At 48.1% G+C, this 22562-nt stretch overlaps 1 protein-coding gene across 10 annotated transcripts in view; it reads left to right on the plus strand.

The window, feature by feature from the left end:
* Positions 1 to 22562, plus strand: part of LOC136576366 (uncharacterized) — a 202035-nt gene that overhangs the window by 55664 nt on the left and 123809 nt on the right. For 8 of the 10 annotated variants that reach the window (XM_066575594.1, XM_066575595.1, XM_066575591.1 and 5 more), the window contains 3 exons: positions 3899 to 3951; positions 4832 to 4917; positions 5000 to 7228. In XM_066575594.1, the coding sequence (XP_066431691.1) occupies positions 3899 to 3951; positions 4832 to 4917; positions 5000 to 5443 (583 nt within the window). In that variant the 3' untranslated portion in view covers positions 5444 to 7228. Of the gene's footprint in view, positions 1 to 436; positions 1725 to 3898; positions 3952 to 4831; positions 4918 to 4999; positions 7229 to 22562 lie in introns of those variants that run through there. The other 2 variants (XM_066575597.1, XR_010786351.1) reach the window with 2 other exon arrangements.

Here is a 22562-nt window from a genome sequence, read left to right on the forward strand (position 1 = left end):
TCCAAAAGCAGAGGTCAGGAAAGCCGGGGTCACAAACAGGAGTCAAAAGAATACGCGGGTGCAGCTGGAAGACCAAACTAACACTGGCAAGGGCTGAAAGGAAAACACACCTTTTTAAATGCTGTCAGCGCTCCCGCCCCAGAAGCCGATAGGGGCGGGGAGCCTGACAGCAGCAGGGCTAATCAGGGAGGTGCTGGGGACACACCCCCAGTCTGCAGCACAGACAGTTACTAGGGAAGCCAGCCTGGTAGTCAAGTGCCTAGAGAAGCACCTGCTGCCTCCCTAGCAACCCGGCGGCGACCAGTCTGACAGCGGCCCGGGGAGATCACAAGAACCGGGGCTCCCCTACGCCGCACTCCTGTAACCCGGGTGGCAGGACCGGTGGTGTGGGCACGGGGCCCCCGAGAATTGCTGGTTCTGACACGTTGATTGGATTAATTATGTTTTTTATAGTTAGCAGTGGTTTATAAATTATACTAGAGACGCCTTATAGGGACTAGTCGACCAATAGGACCTACCTCGACTATGACTTTTTCAAAATAGAATGACCTTAGATATGACTTTAGCTAAAAAGGGGAGTGTCTGTAAAGATGATAGGGGAGACTTGTTGTACCTACATCCTAGACGACACGTGACCCGCGGGTAAAGACGCACTTGCCATTAAGAAGCTGACCGCACTGACTAAAAAGAGCTAACTTTTGGGACCAGCACTCGCCATGGATGAGCGGGTGGTAAAGGATCCTGGCACAGACGGGCGTCGCTGTTGTATGTGAACTGATTATCTTTTCTGTTCTAGTCTGCTGTGTTATCCCCTGTGTCAGAGAGACCTGTGAAACTGATGCTGGAAAAGCCGCCCCCACCATGAGTTTGCTGAATGCATCCCCAGAAGGAGTGGACAAGTCCTACACCCCCTTGAAGACTCTAAAACGAACCTTCAACGCGCTCCAGTTATAGGCTCATGCGCAGAAAACTGTGAAAATTAGATAGAGAATTAGAGGATAGACATTTTAAGGGGGGATTGTGATAGACATGATGATTATTTATAAAATGTCTATCGATTAATATAACCCAAATGTATTTTGCTGTTGTAATGACTCTAAGCTCTGAGGAGTTTAAAGGACACACACACAATCTAATCATAGTATTTGCTAGACAATGGATGTCTGATGTAAATGTTAGTTAAGTACATAGAAGTTACACAAGAGACCTCTAAGAGTTAAGGGCCATAGTGTCGTGTATATCCTGTGTTTAACACTGAGTGTTTACCTAGCCCCCTTCCACTCTTTCACACAAGCTAGTTAAACAATGATTCATCACTACACGGAGCTGACTTCATGCTAAAGAAGACAAAGTCCATACTATGGCGGACGTGAGAGAGGGTGGGCAGAGAGGTGGGCAGAGAGGTGGGGGATTCTATATGATCCGACAAATGAGAATCTTATATGTTACTGATGTAATCTGTTGCACGCCCATTGAAGGGCGGTTGTCATGTGTTATAATAAAAGGCTTGAGCCTCTACACATTGTAGAGACTCTCCCAGTTTTAGACCAGCATTGGTGTCTGACCTGGTTTGATGATGTCTGCACAATTCGGAAGCGGCAAAATACCCCAAAGCCTGCTGGAGAAATCATATTCCAGATCATTCCAACTGTCACTTGTGCTCAGTCTGTTAGAGCTCAGCAGTGAGTGACGACGGACACCTGCACGTTTCTGCGTGATTTCAGGTAATGGAATGATGTCTCTTCTATATATTAAGACAGTGTTTCCCAACTTTGGTCCTCAAGCCCCCCAACAGGTCATGTTTTCTGGATTTCCTCAGTATTGCACAGATGATATGATTATTATCAGTGCCTCAGACATTCCAACAGGCGTTCTCACTATAGGATATCCTGAAAACATGACCTGTTGGGGTGCCTTGGGGACTGGAGTTGGGAAACACTGTTCTAAGGGGTTGTGCCAAGTTATAAAGTTATCCCAAATTATCAGTGGGGGTCCGATTGCTCCATTCACTCAGGGACTGACCAGAACTGTGTTCTTGGGATCGGTGGGTTTCCCAGCAGTCGGGCCCCCAATGATCATAAAGTTACCCTGTGGATCCTGTGAAGTGGGGGCTCTTTATAACTTGGCACAACCCCTTTAATTCAGAGTTCTAGAAATTTCCTGCTGGCTCTGTTGTATTATTTCCCTGTAATGTAACCCAAAGTACTTGTGGGTGGAGCTGGGGCGGTATACACGGCTTATTTTCTGGGGTCCCATATTTTAGATGTGTTATGCATAGGGGGTTGTAGTCACTTTCACAAAACTTCTGGGGGAGCTCAAGGATCTCCTTTAATCAATTGGCATTGAGCAGCTCTCCTACTCCGACAACAGTGGGCGTCCTGTATACTAACATGATCTGATTATATGAGGATAGCGCCCCCTAGTGCCATTCACAGCGTTCCCTCCTTTCATAGCGCAGACCTGCTGGTGATGAGTTGATTACATGGATCCTACAGCTATAACCAGGTGACTGCCCCCAGCAAGATTAGTGTAGCACTACATGGTGCTCATGTTAATAACTGTGCATAATGTAATACAGGGTCACTCAGTCTTACAGAGCAGGAACCCATCTTTAACCCCTTGAGGACACACATTATTTGCCTCTTCATTTTCATGTTTTATGTCTCCGCCTTCTAAGAGTCGCAACGGTCATATATTTTTTTGTCACTTTTTTTTTTCTTGTGGGACAAGTTATAGTTTTTAATGTTACCGGTTAATGTACCAAATGTCCTGAAAAACTGAAATAAGTACTGTATATGCAGCATAGCGCTCTGTATATGAGTACTCTGTATATGCAGCATAGCTGTGTGTATATGAGTGTTAAAGCATTTTTTTTCTCTCCCCTGTCCTCCTGCACACAGGACCTCCGACACATTCTATACATCTTTGGAATCGTGTCACCCCTAGGCATCCTGTTGTCCTATCCAGCCGAACTGACGAAGGGGTTCTTCCCCGAAACGCGTATTCCATTGCTGGTTCTTTATTTCTGAAAAAATAATAAAAAAGAAGTGCTTTCACCATCACACATTGGACTTTGATCTACATCTTCTAGTAGCTTAGAGTGTTGCGCCTCCATACCAGTTCTTTTCACATCCTTTTCGCTGTGTGTATATGAGTACTCTGTATATGCAGCATGGCTCTGTGTGTATATGAGTACTCTGTATATGCAGCATGGCTCTGTGTGTATATGAGTACTCTGTTTATGCAGCATGGCTCTGTGTGTATATGAGTACTCTGTATATGCAGCATAGCTCTCTGTGTATATGAGTACTCTGTATATGCAGCATAGCTCTCTGTGTATATGAGTACTCTGTATATGCAGCATAGCTCTCTGTGTATATGAGTACTCTGTATATGCAGCATAGCTCTCTGTGTATATGAGTACTCTGTATATGCAGCATAGCTCTCTGTGTATATGAGTACTCTGTATATGCAGCATAGCTCTCTGTGTATATGAGTACTCTGTATATGCAGCATAGCTCTCTGTGTATATGAGTACTCTGTATATGTGGCATAGCTCTCTGTGGATATGAGTACTCTGTATATGCGGCATAGCTCTCTGTGGATATGAGTACTCTGTATATGCGGCATAGCTCTGTGTGTATATGAGTACTCTGTATATGCAGTATAGCTCTGTGTATATGAGTACTCTGTATATGCAGTATGGCTCTGTGTGTATATGAGTACTCTGTATATGCAGCATGGCTCTGTGTGTATATGAGTACTCTGTATATGCAGCATAGCTCTCTGTGTATATGAGTACTCTGTATATGCAGCATAGCTCAGTAATAATGTATTGAAAGACTTTTAAGAGAACTTTTCTCACCACTTTTTTCTTTGTGCTTTGGATGTGATGCAGATTATCAGAGACAATGTGGACTACAGAGCCCAGCAGCTTCGGATTTGGATCAGGTAGGACTCTTCATTGTCTTCCTCATCTGTTGTCAGGGATAGCATTCCCTGGGCTGGGATAACGGGTAGGCAGGGGGCGAAATAACCCATGCAAGAGGGCTTTAGGGTACACGACATACGTTTTGGCCCAACAGCTGCCTTCGTCTGCGGCGCCCCCTTGCATTGGTTATGTATTTTTATTTATAAATGTTTTATTACAATAAAGATATTGTTTTATATTATGGTGTGGTAGGTGTTTTCTTTTTCGGTTTTATGTCTTGTTGTGTAGCCATGTTTAGGGGTTTGTACATTAGATTGTATATATAGTCAAGTATCCTGCTGGTATACCTTCCAATGTATAGAATTACACTGGGATATGTTGCTTATAGGCTTCCAATTTAATAAAACATACAGATATATATTTCTGTATATGTGTGTATATTGATTTGTGTTATCTAATATGCTATTCCATGCCTCAAAAATGGTACTGCGATACACTGCCCCGACAGAGGCTGAAGGGAGGCTTTTTTGGTCTCTGTTGGGTTAATGGATCCTGATGGATAAGTTTGGCACATTTATATCTGACGGTGCAGTGAGAACACAAGGCACCCTGCAGTTGTGAACTTGATCTTAGTGGTGGGCTCAGATTGCAGGAGATGGCCCATCTGGACAACCGCTTCTCCAAAACATATTGTCCTGGGGATAGGTAATTGCAGCGGGTTTGGATATTGAAACTGGTGACCATGTAGTACAGGGTGAAGATAGAGAGAACGGATGGCTGCTAACTGACCTTTATACGTCAGATTCTGAGCAGTGAGCAGGTTACATCTATTTGTCAGTTTTGTGCCTCTTCCTCTACATTCATGATTGAGCTCATTATCTGCTTGTTCTCTCTCTTCAGCTTATGCCAGCGTCACGTCGGCGGAGGAGTTCCAACTGGTGACAAAATGTATGCAACTCCTGCCGTCCCCTCTCTTCAAGAAGGAGGTGAGTAAACGTGCCAGCTATCATGGACATGTATATATGTAGTCACCTGAGCACACAATTTACTGATCCACTCTCTTTTAAGCGCCTCATGCCAACAAACCCTGAAGCCCAGAAACAATATCGGCCAACTCGTGAAATCATAAGACCAAGACCAACAAAGGCAGAGTTGGCACTGCGAGCAAGAGCAGCCATCGCTCGCATGCTATGTGAAGGGCTGGAGGATGAAGACGAGGAAGAAGAGGAGAAGAAAAAAGATGAGGAAGAAGAGATGGAGGGGGGAAGAGAGGAAGAAAAAGAGGAGAACATTGAGTATGAGGCGGAAAGAGAGGAAGAAGATCTTGAGGATGAGGAAGAAGAGGACCAGGAATCCAGCAGTGATGTTCCATCTGACCCACTGAGAGGGATTCAGGACCGGTCACTGAGAAGAAGCAGGATCAGGCAGCGTTCCATCCGCCACGGCAGCCCCCGCATGTGGGGCAAGAAGAACATCATGTGGACGATCCTGCGAAGCACCCTCCACCTCTGAACTATTGCAGTAACATCAGCAATAGTAAAAATAATATAATAATCTTTATAATAGTAATTGTAGTAAAATAAATAAATTAAAGGGGTTGTCCCGCGCCGAAACGGGTTTTTTTTTTCCAACCCCCCCCCCCCCTTCCCGTTCGGCGCCAGGGGTTAAAAAAGAACACCGGAGAGCGCTTACCTGAATCCCCGCGCTCCGGTGACTTCTTACTTACCTGATGAAGATGGCCACGGGCATCTTCTTCCTCGGTGGACCGCAGGGCTTCTGTGCGGTCCATTGCCGATTCCAGCCTCCTGATTGGCTGGAATCGGCACGTGACGGGGCGGAGCTACACGGAGCCGGCATCCAGCACGAGCAGCCCCATTGAAAAAAGAAGAAGACCCGGACTGCGCAAGCGCGTCTAATTTGGCCATTAGACGCCGAAAATTAGACGGCACCATGACAACGGGGACGCTAGCAACGGAGCAGGTAAGTGAAAAACTTCTTATAACTTCTGTATGGCTCATAATTAATGCACAATGTACATTACAAAGTGCATTAATATGGCCATACAGAAGTGTATAGACTCACTTGCTGCCGCGGGACAACCCCTTTAATAGTAGAATAATAAAAATATCAGCAATAATAGTAGGAAGGGATTTGATCCAGGGGTTCTAGGACCGATCGCCTTTTCCCGGGGTCAAGAAGGAATTTTCCCCTGGTCACCAATTGGTTGAATGTGTCCAGGGTTTTTTCGCCTTCTTCTGGATCAATAATTGTAGCGTTAGGGTTAGTGTAATATCACTCATAGTGATTAATGGTTTCATAGTATTAATGGTTTCAGGAGATGTAATAATTATAAAAAATGCTTATCTTCTGTATAAACAATGTAATAGTAATAATATTAGTATAGATAGTATAACAGTGTAATAGTAATAAGAAACAATAGTAATAATGCTGTAAAATAATATAATAGTAGTTTATGGTTTATAATATAATAATATTGAGGCGTAATGATATTAGCATGCAGGTAATAATAGTGTAATACTAGTAATTAGGAATAATAGTAATCTTAAAATGATAATATAATAGTATTTATATATATTGATCCGGGGTTCTAGGACCGATCGCCTTTTCCCGGGGTCAAGAAGGAATTTTTCCCTGGTCACCAATTGGCTGAATGTGTCCAGGGTTTTTTCGCCTTCTTCTGGATCAACAATGTTAGGGTTAGGTATAGTGTGATATTAGTAATAGTAGAATATTAGTAGTATTAGCACAAAAGTAATAATATATTAGTAATATAAATAATAGTAATAATACTCTTAAAATCATAATATAATAGTATTTATAATATAATACTAACTAGGAATTTGGTAATTGCGTGAGGGGCTTTGATCCGGGGTTCTAGGACCGATCGCCTTTTCCCGGGGTCAAGAAGGAATTTTTCCCTGGTCACCAATTGGCTGAATGTGTCCAGGGTTTTTTCGCCTTCTTCTGGATCAACAATGTTAGGGTTAGACATCTTAGAATTAGTTATAGAACAACATAGTACACTGATAATAACAGTAACCTTATAATACTAGTGATAGGGTAAAAATGGTCTAATGATTCTAGCAGTAGTCTGATAGCTTTATATAAAACATAATAGCGTTATAATAACAATAACATAATAGTAATAATAGTGATGGAATAATAATAGTAGAATGATAAAACTAGTGATATTATAACAACAGTGATAGGAAAACAGTGTAATAATACTAGTGATATAATAAAAGTATATACTGGAAATAAACAACCTTAGAAATATATCCTGTGTGCCATCTGGTTTATACTAGTAAGAAAGAAAGATGTGTGAGATTTGGATAAAAGGGCCTTTTTATCTAGAAACAGCGCCACTCATGTCAGAATGTTGAATTTGGTATCACAGCTCATGCACAGTCAGATCCATTATTCCCATCTCATACAAACTCTTTAAAGAGAACTTGTCCCCTCCTATAAGCACCATAAACTAAGACACATGCTTATAGGACGGGTCCGGCGAAGTCCGGGGATGTAATGTATATACTCCCCATTCCCACGCTGTCACACGCGCTCCACTGTTCTCTATGGGAGTGCGCACACAGACTGAATGAAGAGTCACGCTGATAGATGGAGCATTGACTTCCCGGGGAGCCTGGTAAGTATAAACATTACATCCCGGGACTCCGCAGGACCTGTCCTATAAGCATCATACTTAGTTTATGGTGCTTATAGAAGGGGACAGCTACCCTTTAATTCTACAAGGTCCACATATAAGTTACAGCTCCTGTTTAGTTCTACAGCAAATTAACCGTATAAACATTTCCATTTGTAACATTTATGAAATCTTTAATTCCTTGTAGATGGGGCCCCGTGTAGGAATCTCAGTAGGGCCACTTAACTCCAATTACATTTATTCCCTGTCAGCATTTAAAGCTGGATAGAAAAGCATCATCATCAGCGCTTTTCTATCCAGCTATAAAGACTGACAGGGATGGAAACCATGCGAAATACAGACCAAAGAGGTCTCCTCCTCCTCACATACTGAGCCGTAAGGTTCTGTCCTGGCTCCATCCTGGTTTCGGTCCCTATACAGCATTCTGCACCGAAGATGGAAACCTGGGGTGGAACCAGCGCTGAACATGAAATGCTACATGAAAACAACTTAAGGCCTCAAGTCCATGGGCGGGTCGGATTCCCAATGCGGAGGTCCACAGTGGAATCTGAACCTGGCCCCAGCCGGCGACCCTGCGTATCTGTGCCCGTCTTCTTTTTTCTCCACTGCAGACGTGTGCGGAACTGACAGCCAGTGTTGCGGCGCACATGCGCAATATAGTTTTTTTTAAAACTCCTGCTTTGCTGCGGACGGGCCGCAGATTGGACGGCTTCCATTGCATGTGTAAATTGAAGTGCGGGTGCCCCGTGCAGATTCCGCAAATCAAATCCGCCTGTGGACATTGGGCCTAAAGGTATCTTTACATAGGCGATTATCACTCAAATCATCGCTGCAAAGAGCGATTTGGGGCGATGGTAGCCCCATGTATACGCGACCACCAACGGGGCACTGAGCAGGAAATTGCTCACCTCTTGGAGTTACGTAAAAACCAAACAACTGTCGGCCCGTGTAAATGGGCGGTCATTTCTCCTCCATACTTTTAAAAAAATCCTGAATTTTATTTCCCCATTCACATAGCTGGCCGAGTGTTTTTTTTGTGTCACAAGTTGCAGTTTTCATTGGTACTAATTAAAATACCGTATCATGTTTTGAAGAACTCTTAAAAATTTGCAAGTGAAAGAAGGGGCTTAGGTCCCCTGTCCACGGGCGTTGCCCGGGAGCAGGAGCCGCAGACAAATCTCCGCCGGTCAGCCTATCTGACAGATTGAATGACCACGGAGGATCGCGGCAATTCGCAGCGTGCTGCGAATTGTCGGCCGCAAGCAGAGAATCGCAATGATTCTCTGCTCGTGGACATGGGGCCGGCGCTTTCCATAGCAATGCTATGGAAAGCTTCAGACGATGTGATTCGCCGGCGATTTACTGACGGCGAAATAACGTCCATGGACAGGGGGCCTTAAAGTTTAAGTCATATACCCTAGATAGCTCGCCTCAGACACACACTGGGAGAGTATAGGGAAAGTGCTGCTGAGATAGAAATCCTACACTACCACTTTCCCTATCTTCAAGAACCCCAACGGTCCTTCTTAGGGCCACAACTGACCGTGTGCATTACTGTTGTGGCTGGCTGGGAACAGTTTTGCACAAAATTTTTTTTTTCATCTCGGGCTGTGCAGGCTTTTACAGCTATAGCGTTCTCAGTCTGCAGTCTATTATACAGAGTATAGGGAAAGTGCTGCTGACATAGGGAAAGTGGTAGTGTAGGATCCTGTCTACAAGAACTGCAACGGTCCTTCTTAGGGCTACCTCTGACTGTGTGGATTTTACTGGGTGCCTGCTGGGAGTTGTAGTGCTTCAGTATTACGCAGCTAGGCTGTCAGCGTGAAAGTGTACGCAAATAATTCCATAATTATTTATACAGTTCTCTGTCTGCAGTGAATTAGACCACTGTCTCACCGCTAAACAGTACTGTAATATTACCAGGGCCACTGCAAAGTATTTCAGCTCAGCCGCTGTGCAGAGCGTCCCACAATACCATTTCCGTTGGTGGGGTTGAGAACGCTGCAATTACCAGCACTATCCACTGGCTTTACAGTCTTCTCGCACTCCACACAGCCTCTATAATCTACAAGTCTCTGCGAGCAGTAAATTACCCCAAGGTATCAGCGCGAGACAGCGGGTTACTTTTTCCTAGTCACAGCATAGAGCCTCGGCTATCTACAAGTCTCTGTGTGCTTTAAATTAAGGCCCAGTTGTCAGTGCTGTACAGTGGGGTAATTTATTTGGCCCCTGCTCTATTCGTAATTTGCCATGATGAGGGGTAAGGGTCAAGGACGCGGATGAGGACACGGAGGTCCAAGTGAGGGTGTGGGCACAGCCCGAGTTCCTGGTCCAGGTGAATCACAGCCGGCTGCTGCAGGATTAGGAGAGAGGCAAGTTTCTGGGGTCCCCAGCTTCATGTCACAATTTATGGGTCCACATGGTAGACCTTTATTACAAACAGAGCAGTGTGAGCAGGTCCTGTCGTGGATGGCAGAAAATGCATCCAGCAATGTATCGGCCACCCAGTCTTCTACGCAGTCCACTGCTGCAACTCTGAATCCTCTGGCTGCTGCTCCTCCTTCCTCCCAGCCTCCTCACTCCATGAAAATGACATATTCTGAGGAACAGGCAGACTTCCAGGAACTGTTCTCGGGTCCCTGTCATGAGTGGGAAAAAATGGTTCCTCTCTCACCTGAGGAGTTTGTCGTGACCGATGCCCAACCTTTGAAAAGTTCCGGGGGTCCGGGTGATGAGGCTCGGGACTTCCGGCAACTGTCTCAAGAGCTTTCAGTGGGTGAGGAGGAGGATGATGAAGATGAGACGCAGTTGTCTATCAGTGAGGTAGTAGTAAGGGCAGTAAGTCCGAGGGAGGAGCGCACAGAGGATTCGGAGGAAGAGCAGCTGGACGATGAGGTGACTGACCCCACCTGGTTTGCTAAGCCTACTGAGGACAGGTCTTCAGAGGGGGAGGCAAGTGCAGCAGCAGGAAAGGTTGGAAGAGGCAGTGGGGTGGCCAGGGGTAGAGGCAGGGCCAGAGTGAAGAATCCCCCAACCGCTTCCCAAAGCACACCCTCGCGCCAAGCCTCCGTGCAGAGGGCTAGGTGTTCAAAGGTGTGGATGTTTTTCAGTGAGAGCACGGACGACCGACGAACAGTGGTGTGCAACCTGTGTCGCACCAAGATCAGCCGGGGAGCCACCACTACCAGCCTCACCACCACCAGCATGCGCAGGCATATGATGGCCAAGCACCCCACAAGGTGGGACGAAGGCCGTTCACCGCCTCCAGGTCGCATCACTGCCTCTTCCTCTGTGCCCCAACCTGCCACTCAGATCCAACCCCCCCTCTCAGGACACAGGCACGAGCGCCTCCCGGCCTGCACCCACACCATCACTTTCACTGTCCTCGACCCCATCCAGCAATGTCTCTCGGCGCAGCGTTCAGCTATCGCAAGCGTTGGAGCGTAAGCGCAAATATGCCGCCATGCACGCACAAGCTTTAAACGTGCACATTGCCAAATTAATCAGCCTGGATATGCTGCCGTACAGGCTTGTGGAAACGGAGGCTTTCAAAAACATGATGGCGGCGGCGGTCCCGCGCCACTATTTTTTACGGTGTGCTGTCCCGGCCCCACACCAGCACGTCTCCCGCAACATAAATCGTGCCCTCACCAACATGGTTACTGGAAAGGTCCACTTAACCACGGACACGTGGACAAGTACTGGCGGGAAGGGCCACTATATCTCCCGGCACATTGGGTGAATTTAGTGGAGGCTGGGACCGAGTCAGAGCCTGGGACCGCTCACGTCTTACCCACACCCAGAATAGCGGGTCCTACCTCGGTGCTGGTATCTGCGGCGGTCTATACCACCTCCTCTAAACCCTCCCTCTCCTCCTCCTCCTCCTCCTCCTATGCAACCTCTACCTCTCAATTAAGAAGTGTGAGCAGCACGTCGCCAGCAGTCAGTGTGGCACGGCGCGGCAGCACAGCACAGCGCTGGGCAAGCGTCAGCAGGCCGTGCTGAAACTACTCGACTTAGGTGACAAGAGACACATGGCCCTGAACTGTTGCAGGGTCTGACAGAGCAGACCAACCTCTGGCTTTCGCCGCTGAGCCTCCAACCGAGCATGGTCGTGTGTGACAACGTCTGTAACCTGGTGGCGGCTCTGCAGCTTGGCAGCCTCAAACACGTGCCATGCCTGGCCCACGTCTTCAATCTGGTGGTTCAGCGGTTTCTGAAAAACTACTCGCACTTCTCTGACCTGCTCGGCAAGGAGCGCCGCGTCTGCGCACATTTCCGCAAGTCCACGACGGACGCTGCCACCCTGAGGACCCTGCAACATCGGTTTAATCTGCCAGAGCACTGACTGCTATGCGACGTGCCCACATGGTGGAATTCTACGCTGCACATGTTGGCAGGCTCTATGAGCAGCGTAGAGCAATAGTGGAATACCAACTCCAACATGGGCGGCATAGTGGTAGTCAGCCTCCCCAATTCTTTACCGAGGAGTGGTCCTGGATGGCAGACATCTGCCAGGTCCTCAGAAACTTTGAGGAGTCTACCCAGATGGTGAGCGGCGATGCTGCAATTATTAGCGTTACCATCCCGCTGCTATGCCTGCTGAGAAGTTCGCTGCAAGGCATAAAGGCCGACGCTTTGCGGTTGATACAGGAGACGGGGGATGACAGTATGTCGGTTGATAGCCAGACCACCCTTATGTCTATATCTCAGCGCGTTTTGGAGGAGGAGGGGGAGGAGCAGGAGAAGGGGGAAGAGACAGCTGGGCACACTGCAGAGGGTACCCATGCTGCTTGCCTCTCATCTGTTCAGCGTGTATGGGCTGTGGAGGAGGAGGATCCTGAAAGTCATCTTCCTATCGAGGACAACATGTCTTGCGTACTGGCACACATGGCTGACTTCATGTTAGGCTGCCTTTCTCGTGACCCTCGTGTTAGACGCATTCTTTCCAACACGGATACTGGGTTTTTCACCCTTCTTAACTTACGGTACAAGGAGAACCTTTCCACTCTCATTCCCGAAGAGGAAAGGGGTATGAGAGTGATGCAATACCACAGGGCCCTGGTGGACAAAGTGATGTTAAACTTCCCATCTCACAGCGCTAGCGGCAGAAGGCGCAGTTCTGAGGGCCAAGTAGCAGGGGAGGCGCGGAGATTCTTTTCGCTGCAACCGCAGATTCTTCTCTATCACCGGAAAAACGGGGCATTTAGCTTTGTCAATCTGTCTCTGATATTAGTCCTACTCCTCCTCCTGAAACATCATGTCATCACGCTAAACTGTCAATTTTTCTGCGGCCCAAAAGGCTCATCTAACAATTTTTTTATAATTTTTCAAAGTTTCAAAAATATTGATACTTTAACATGAACCAATTTTTTTAACAGGGCTGCCTCCAGGCTCTGTTACAAATTAAGCTACAGCGAGCTATATATTTTTTTAAAACATATTTATGGGTTTCACCTGCCCTCTCGTATGGGCAATTTTTCAGGGGTGCATTTGTACTGTTGGCACACTAATTTTTCTGGCCCTCGCCTATAGTCTTATCCAACTAATTTTTCCGGTCTTTGCCTACTCTCCTGGTGCCTCAATGTTTCAGGGGTTGGCCTAAGAAATGTTACTGGGGTCTGCCTATACTGTTACTACAGAAATGTTACAGGGGTCTGCCTATACTGCTGCTACATAAATGTTACAGGGGTCTGCGTATACTTATACTACAAAAATGTTATGGGGTTTGCCTATACTGTTACTACAGAAATGTTACAGGGGTCTGCCTATACTTATGCTACAGAAATGTTACAGGGGTCTGCCTATACTGCTGCTACATAAATGTTACAGGGGTCTGCGTATACTTCTGCCACAAAAATGTGACTGGGGTCTGCCTATACTTCTGCCACGTAAATATTACAGGGGTCTGCCTATACCTCTGCTACAGAAATGATGCAGGGGTCTGCCTATACTTCTACTACAGAAATGTTACAGGGGTCTGCCTATACTGTTACTACAGAAATGTTACAGGGGTCTTCCTATACTTATGCTACAGAAATGTTACAGGGGTCTGCCTATACTGCTGCTACATAAATGTTACAGGGGTCTGCGTATACTTCTGCCACAAAAATGTGACTGGGGTCTGCCTATACTTCTGCCACGTAAATATTACAGGGGTCTGCCTATACCTCTGCTACAGAAATGATGCAGGGGTCTGCCTATACTTCTACTACAGAAATGTTACTGGGGTCTGCCTATACTTCTACTACAGAAATGTTATTGGGGTCTGCCTATACTTCTACTACAGAAATGGTACTGGGGTCTAACTATACTGCTGCTACAAAAATGTTACAGGGGTCTGCCTATACTTCTGCTACAGAAATGTTACAGGGGTCTGCCTATACTGCTGCTACAGAAATGTTACAGGGGTCTGCCTATACTGCTGCTATATAAATGTTACAAGGGTCTGCCTATACTTCTGCTACAGAAATGTTATAGGGGTCTGCCTAAACTTCTACTACAATAATAAAAGGTTGTCAGCAGCACAATGTAAATACCATAAGGTTGAACAGGTGTCCTGCACGCCCACTGAGCTTGGGATCCGTACTTGACAAAGAGTCTCGTAGTCGAAATGTCCTGTTTAGCTGTCTGGGAGGAAAGAAATAAAAGAAAACTTCATTGTTTTGCACCTTGATCTGCTGCCTTCACTACTTTTTCAACATTTATACTTCTACTACAGAAATGTTACAGGGGTCTGCCTATACTGCTGCTACAGAAATGCTACAGGGGTCTGCCTATACTTCTGCTACAGAAATGTCACAGGGGTCTGCCTATACTTCTACAACAGAAATGTTACTGGGGTCTGCCTATACTGTTACTACAGAAATGTTACAGGGGTCTGCTTATGCCTTTGCTACAGGAATATTACAGGGGTCTGTGTATACTATGGATGCACTAAGTCTTCCCATCACGGTGTTCTACCTATGTGCCCCAAAAACACTGGCTGACTAGGGCATGGATTGTGGGCCGAGGCCAATATGTATTTTCTCTCGCGTTACCACAGTTATCTGAGAAACTCGTTTGGGACAAGCAAGAGGAGCGATGCAGCGCTAATGAGACGTTCACAGCTGTACTAGCATCGGAGTCTGCTCTTTGCCCGTGATTGCTGAGGGTTTGTGCAGAGGTCTATGTCCTCGGCACAGTGAAAGTTTGCCATGTTTGGGCACTCTGATTTCTTTATGTGTACTGTCTTTGGGTTCCTTGGACCCACCCATGCTGTGGGTGCACACAGACTTCCCATAGCGGTGTTTTACCTGTCTGGCACAAAGACACTGACTGACTTGGATAGGGTGCAGAGTGCAGATGGCTTTCTCTTTGCGTTGTCGATGAGGTATCCGACACCAAAACAGAATGAGTAGTGTGTGCTTCAGTATTACGCAGCTAGGCTGTCAGCGTGAAAGTGTACGCAAATAATTCCATAATTATTTATACAGTTCTCTGTCTGCAGTGAATTAGACCACTGTCTCACCGCTAAACAGTACTGTAATATTACCAGGGCCACTGAAAAGTATTTCAGCTCAGCCGCTGTGCAGAGCGTCCCACAATACCATTTCCGTTGGTGGGGTTGAGAACGCTGCAATTACCAGCACTATCCACTGGCTTTACAGTCTTCTCGCACTCCACACAGCCTCTATAATCTACAAGTCTCTGCGAGCAGTAAATTACCCCAAGGTATCAGCGCGAGACAGCGGGTTACTTTTTCCTAGTCACAGCATAGAGCCTCGGCTATCTACAAGTCTCTGTGTGCTTTAAATTAAGGCCCAGTTGTCAGTGCTGTACAGTGGGGTAATTTATTTGGCCCCTGCTCTATTCGTAATTTGCCATGATGAGGGGTAAGGGTCAAGGACGCGGATGAGGACACGGAGGTCCAAGTGAGGGTGTGGGCACAGCCCGAGTTCCTGGTCCAGGTGAATCACAGCCGGCTGCTGCAGGATTAGGAGAGAGGCAAGTTTCTGGGGTCCCCAGCTTCATGTCACAATTTATGGGTCCACATGGTAGACCTTTATTACAAACAGAGCAGTGTGAGCAGGTCCTGTCGTGGATGGCAGAAAATGCATCCAGCAATGTATCGGCCACCCAGTCTTCTACGCAGTCCACTGCTGCAACTCTGAATCCTCTGGCTGCTGCTCCTCCTTCCTCCCAGCCTCCTCACTCCATGAAAATGACATATTCTGAGGAACAGGCAGACTTCCAGGAACTGTTCTCGGGTCCCTGTCATGAGTGGGAAAAAATGGTTCCTCTCTCACCTGAGGAGTTTGTCGTGACCGATGCCCAACCTTTGAAAAGTTCCGGGGGTCCGGGTGATGAGGCTCGGGACTTCCGGCAACTGTCTCAAGAGCTTTCAGTGGGTGAGGAGGAGGATGATGAAGATGAGACGCAGTTGTCTATCAGTGAGGTAGTAGTAAGGGCAGTAAGTCCGAGGGAGGAGCGCACAGAGGATTCGGAGGAAGAGCAGCTGGACGATGAGGTGACTGACCCCACCTGGTTTGCTAAGCCTACTGAGGACAGGTCTTCAGAGGGGGAGGCAAGTGCAGCAGCAGGAAAGGTTGGAAGAGGCAGTGGGGTGGCCAGGGGTAGAGGCAGGGCCAGAGTGAAGAATCCCCCAACCGCTTCCCAAAGCACACCCTCGCGCCAAGCCTCCGTGCAGAGGGCTAGGTGTTCAAAGGTGTGGATGTTTTTCAGTGAGAGCACGGACGACCGACGAACAGTGGTGTGCAACCTGTGTCGCACCAAGATCAGCCGGGGAGCCACCACTACCAGCCTCACCACCACCAGCATGCGCAGGCATATGATGGCCAAGCACCCCACAAGGTGGGACGAAGGCCGTTCACCGCCTCCAGGTCGCATCACTGCCTCTTCCTCTGTGCCCCAACCTGCCACTCAGATCCAACCCCCCCTCTCAGGACACAGGCACGAGCGCCTCCCGGCCTGCACCCACACCATCACTTTCACTGTCCTCGACCCCATCCAGCAATGTCTCTCGGCGCAGCGTTCAGCTATCGCAAGCGTTGGAGCGTAAGCGCAAATATGCCGCCATGCACGCACAAGCTTTAAACGTGCACATTGCCAAATTAATCAGCCTGGATATGCTGCCGTACAGGCTTGTGGAAACGGAGGCTTTCAAAAACATGATGGCGGCGGCGGTCCCGCGCCACTATTTTTTACGGTGTGCTGTCCCGGCCCCACACCAGCACGTCTCCCGCAACATAAATCGTGCCCTCACCAACATGGTTACTGGAAAGGTCCACTTAACCACGGACACGTGGACAAGTACTGGCGGGAAGGGCCACTATATCTCCCGGCACATTGGGTGAATTTAGTGGAGGCTGGGACCGAGTCAGAGCCTGGGACCGCTCACGTCTTACCCACACCCAGAATAGCGGGTCCTACCTCGGTGCTGGTATCTGCGGCGGTCTATACCACCTCCTCTAAACCCTCCCTCTCCTCCTCCTCCTCCTCCTCCTATGCAACCTCTACCTCTCAATTAAGAAGTGTGAGCAGCACGTCGCCAGCAGTCAGTGTGGCACGGCGCGGCAGCACAGCACAGCGCTGGGCAAGCGTCAGCAGGCCGTGCTGAAACTACTCGACTTAGGTGACAAGAGACACATGGCCCTGAACTGCAAGGCATAAAGGCCGACGCTTTGCGGTTGATACAGGAGACGGGGGATGACAGTATGTCGGTTGATAGCCAGACCACCCTTATGTCTATATCTCAGCGCGTTTTGGAGGAGGAGGGGGAGGAGCAGGAGAAGGGGGAAGAGACAGCTGGGCACACTGCAGAGGGTACCCATGCTGCTTGCCTCTCATCTGTTCAGCGTGTATGGGCTGTGGAGGAGGAGGATCCTGAAAGTCATCTTCCTATCGAGGACAACATGTCTTGCGTACTGGCACACATGGCTGACTTCATGTTAGGCTGCCTTTCTCGTGACCCTCGTGTTAGACGCATTCTTTCCAACACGGATACTGGGTTTTTCACCCTTCTTAACTTACGGTACAAGGAGAACCTTTCCACTCTCATTCCCGAAGAGGAAAGGGGTATGAGAGTGATGCAATACCACAGGGCCCTGGTGGACAAAGTGATGTTAAACTTCCCATCTCACAGCGCTAGCGGCAGAAGGCGCAGTTCTGAGGGCCAAGTAGCAGGGGAGGCGCGGAGATTCTTTTCGCTGCAACCGCAGATTCTTCTCTATCACCGGAAAAACGGGGCATTTAGCTTTGTCAATCTGTCTCTGATATTAGTCCTACTCCTCCTCCTGAAACATCATGTCATCACGCTAAACTGTCAATTTTTCTGCGGCCCAAAAGGCTCATCTAACAATTTTTTTATAATTTTTCAAAGTTTCAAAAATATTGATACTTTAACATGAACCAATTTTTTTAACAGGGCTGCCTCCAGGCTCTGTTACAAATTAAGCTACAGCGAGCTATATATTTTTTTAAAACATATTTATGGGTTTCACCTGCCCTCTCGTATGGGCAATTTTTCAGGGGTGCATTTGTACTGTTGGCACACTAATTTTTCTGGCCCTCGCCTATAGTCTTATCCAACTAATTTTTCTGGTCTTTGCCTACTCTCCTGGTGCCTCAATGTTTCAGGGGTTGGCCTAAGAAATGTTACTGGGGTCTGCCTATACTGTTACTACAGAAATGTTACAGGGGTCTGCCTATACTGCTGCTACATAAATGTTACAGGGGTCTGCGTATACTTATACTACAAAAATGTTATGGGGTTTGCCTATACTGTTACTACAGAAATGTTACAGGGGTCTGCCTATACTTATGCTACAGAAATGTTACAGGGGTCTGCCTATACTGCTGCTACATAAATGTTACAGGGGTCTGCGTATACTTCTGCCACAAAAATGTGACTGGGGTCTGCCTATACTTCTGCCACGTAAATATTACAGGGGTCTGCCTATACCTCTGCTACAGAAATGATGCAGGGGTCTGCCTATACTTCTACTACAGAAATGTTACAGGGGTCTGCCTATACTGTTACTACAGAAATGTTACAGGGGTCTTCCTATACTTATGCTACAGAAATGTTACAGGGGTCTGCCTATACTGCTGCTACATAAATGTTACAGGGGTCTGCGTATACTTCTGCCACAAAAATGTGACTGGGGTCTGCCTATACTTCTGCCACGTAAATATTACAGGGGTCTGCCTATACCTCTGCTACAGAAATGATGCAGGGGTCTGCCTATACTTCTACTACAGAAATGTTACTGGGGTCTGCCTATACTTCTACTACAGAAATGTTATTGGGGTCTGCCTATACTTCTACTACAGAAATGGTACTGGGGTCTAACTATACTGCTGCTACAAAAATGTTACAGGGGTCTGCCTATACTTCTGCTACAGAAATGTTACAGGGGTCTGCCTATACTGCTGCTACAGAAATGTTACAGGGGTCTGCCTATACTGCTGCTATATAAATGTTACAAGGGTCTGCCTATACTTCTGCTACAGAAATGTTATAGGGGTCTGCCTAAACTTCTACTACAATAATAAAAGGTTGTCAGCAGCACAATGTAAATACCATAAGGTTGAACAGGTGTCCTGCACGCCCACTGAGCTTGGGATCCGTACTTGACAAAGAGTCTCGTAGTCGAAATGTCCTGTTTAGCTGTCTGGGAGGAAAGAAATAAAAGAAAACTTCATTGTTTTGCACCTTGATCTGCTGCCTTCACTACTTTTTCAACATTTATACTTCTACTACAGAAATGTTACAGGGGTCTGCCTATACTGCTGCTACAGAAATGCTACAGGGGTCTGCCTATACTTCTGCTACAGAAATGTCACAGGGGTCTGCCTATACTTCTACAACAGAAATGTTACTGGGGTCTGCCTATACTGTTACTACAGAAATGTTACAGGGGTCTGCTTATGCCTTTGCTACAGGAATATTACAGGGGTCTGTGTATACTATGGATGCACTAAGTCTTCCCATCACGGTGTTCTACCTATGTGCCCCAAAAACACTGGCTGACTAGGGCATGGATTGTGGGCCGAGGCCAATATGTATTTTCTCTCGCGTTACCACAGTTATCTGAGAAACTCGTTTGGGACAAGCAAGAGGAGCGATGCAGCGCTAATGAGACGTTCACAGCTGTACTAGCATCGGAGTCTGCTCTTTGCCCGTGATTGCTGAGGGTTTGTGCAGAGGTCTATGTCCTCGGCACAGTGAAAGTTTGCCATGTTTGGGCACTCTGATTTCTTTATGTGTACTGTCTTTGGGTTCCTTGGACCCACCCATGCTGTGGGTGCACACAGACTTCCCATAGCGGTGTTTTACCTGTCTGGCACAAAGACACTGACTGACTTGGATAGGGTGCAGAGTGCAGATGGCTTTCTCTTTGCGTTGTCGATGAGGTATCCGACACCAAAACAGAATGAGTAGTGTGTGCTTCAGTATTACGCAGCTAGGCTGTCAGCGTGAAAGTGTACGCAAATAATTCCATAATTATTTATACAGTTCTCTGTCTGCAGTGAATTAGACCACTGTCTCACCGCTAAACAGTACTGTAATATTACCAGGGCCACTGCAAAGTATTTCAGCTCAGCCGCTGTGCAGAGCGTCCCACAATACCATTTCCGTTGGTGGGGTTGAGAACGCTGCAATTACCAGCACTATCCACTGGCTTTACAGTCTTCTCGCACTCCACACAGCCTCTATAATCTACAAGTCTCTGCGAGCAGTAAATTACCCCAAGGTATCAGCGCGAGACAGCGGGTTACTTTTTCCTAGTCACAGCATAGAGCCTCGGCTATCTACAAGTCTCTGTGTGCTTTAAATTAAGGCCCAGTTGTCAGTGCTGTACAGTGGGGTAATTTATTTGGCCCCTGCTCTATTCGTAATTTGCCATGATGAGGGGTAAGGGTCAAGGACGCGGATGAGGACACGGAGGTCCAAGTGAGGGTGTGGGCACAGCCCGAGTTCCTGGTCCAGGTGAATCACAGCCGGCTGCTGCAGGATTAGGAGAGAGGCAAGTTTCTGGGGTCCCCAGCTTCATGTCACAATTTATGGGTCCACATGGTAGACCTTTATTACAAACAGAGCAGTGTGAGCAGGTCCTGTCGTGGATGGCAGAAAATGCATCCAGCAATGTATCGGCCACCCAGTCTTCTACGCAGTCCACTGCTGCAACTCTGAATCCTCTGGCTGCTGCTCCTCCTTCCTCCCAGCCTCCTCACTCCATGAAAATGACATATTCTGAGGAACAGGCAGACTTCCAGGAACTGTTCTCGGGTCCCTGTCATGAGTGGGAAAAAATGGTTCCTCTCTCACCTGAGGAGTTTGTCGTGACCGATGCCCAACCTTTGAAAAGTTCCGGGGGTCCGGGTGATGAGGCTCGGGACTTCCGGCAACTGTCTCAAGAGCTTTCAGTGGGTGAGGAGGAGGATGATGAAGATGAGACGCAGTTGTCTATCAGTGAGGTAGTAGTAAGGGCAGTAAGTCCGAGGGAGGAGCGCACAGAGGATTCGGAGGAAGAGCAGCTGGACGATGAGGTGACTGACCCCACCTGGTTTGCTAAGCCTACTGAGGACAGGTCTTCAGAGGGGGAGGCAAGTGCAGCAGCAGGAAAGGTTGGAAGAGGCAGTGGGGTGGCCAGGGGTAGAGGCAGGGCCAGAGTGAAGAATCCCCCAACCGCTTCCCAAAGCACACCCTCGCGCCAAGCCTCCGTGCAGAGGGCTAGGTGTTCAAAGGTGTGGATGTTTTTCAGTGAGAGCACGGACGACCGACGAACAGTGGTGTGCAACCTGTGTCGCACCAAGATCAGCCGGGGAGCCACCACTACCAGCCTCACCACCACCAGCATGCGCAGGCATATGATGGCCAAGCACCCCACAAGGTGGGACGAAGGCCGTTCACCGCCTCCAGGTCGCATCACTGCCTCTTCCTCTGTGCCCCAACCTGCCACTCAGATCCAACCCCCCCTCTCAGGACACAGGCACGAGCGCCTCCCGGCCTGCACCCACACCATCACTTTCACTGTCCTCGACCCCATCCAGCAATGTCTCTCGGCGCAGCGTTCAGCTATCGCAAGCGTTGGAGCGTAAGCGCAAATATGCCGCCATGCACGCACAAGCTTTAAACGTGCACATTGCCAAATTAATCAGCCTGGATATGCTGCCGTACAGGCTTGTGGAAACGGAGGCTTTCAAAAACATGATGGCGGCGGCGGTCCCGCGCCACTATTTTTTACGGTGTGCTGTCCCGGCCCCACACCAGCACGTCTCCCGCAACATAAATCGTGCCCTCACCAACATGGTTACTGGAAAGGTCCACTTAACCACGGACACGTGGACAAGTACTGGCGGGAAGGGCCACTATATCTCCCGGCACATTGGGTGAATTTAGTGGAGGCTGGGACCGAGTCAGAGCCTGGGACCGCTCACGTCTTACCCACACCCAGAATAGCGGGTCCTACCTCGGTGCTGGTATCTGCGGCGGTCTATACCACCTCCTCTAAACCCTCCCTCTCCTCCTCCTCCTCCTCCTCCTCCTATGCAACCTCTACCTCTCAATTAAGAAGTGTGAGCAGCACGTCGCCAGCAGTCAGTGTGGCACGGCGCGGCAGCACAGCACAGCGCTGGGGAAGCGTCAGCAGGCCGTGCTGAAACTACTCGACTTAGGTGACAAGAGACACATGGCCCTGAACTGCAAGGCATAAAGGCCGACGCTTTGCGGTTGATACAGGAGACGGGGGATGACAGTATGTCGGTTGATAGCCAGACCACCCTTATGTCTATATCTCAGCGCGTTTTGGAGGAGGAGGGGGAGGAGCAGGAGAAGGGGGAAGAGACAGCTGGGCACACTGCAGAGGGTACCCATGCTGCTTGCCTCTCATCTGTTCAGCGTGTATGGGCTGTGGAGGAGGAGGATCCTGAAAGTCATCT

The sequence above is a fragment of the Eleutherodactylus coqui genome, chromosome 8 (assembly GCF_035609145.1).
Source record: "Eleutherodactylus coqui strain aEleCoq1 chromosome 8, aEleCoq1.hap1, whole genome shotgun sequence".
Lineage (NCBI taxonomy): Eukaryota > Metazoa > Chordata > Amphibia > Anura > Eleutherodactylidae > Eleutherodactylus > Eleutherodactylus coqui.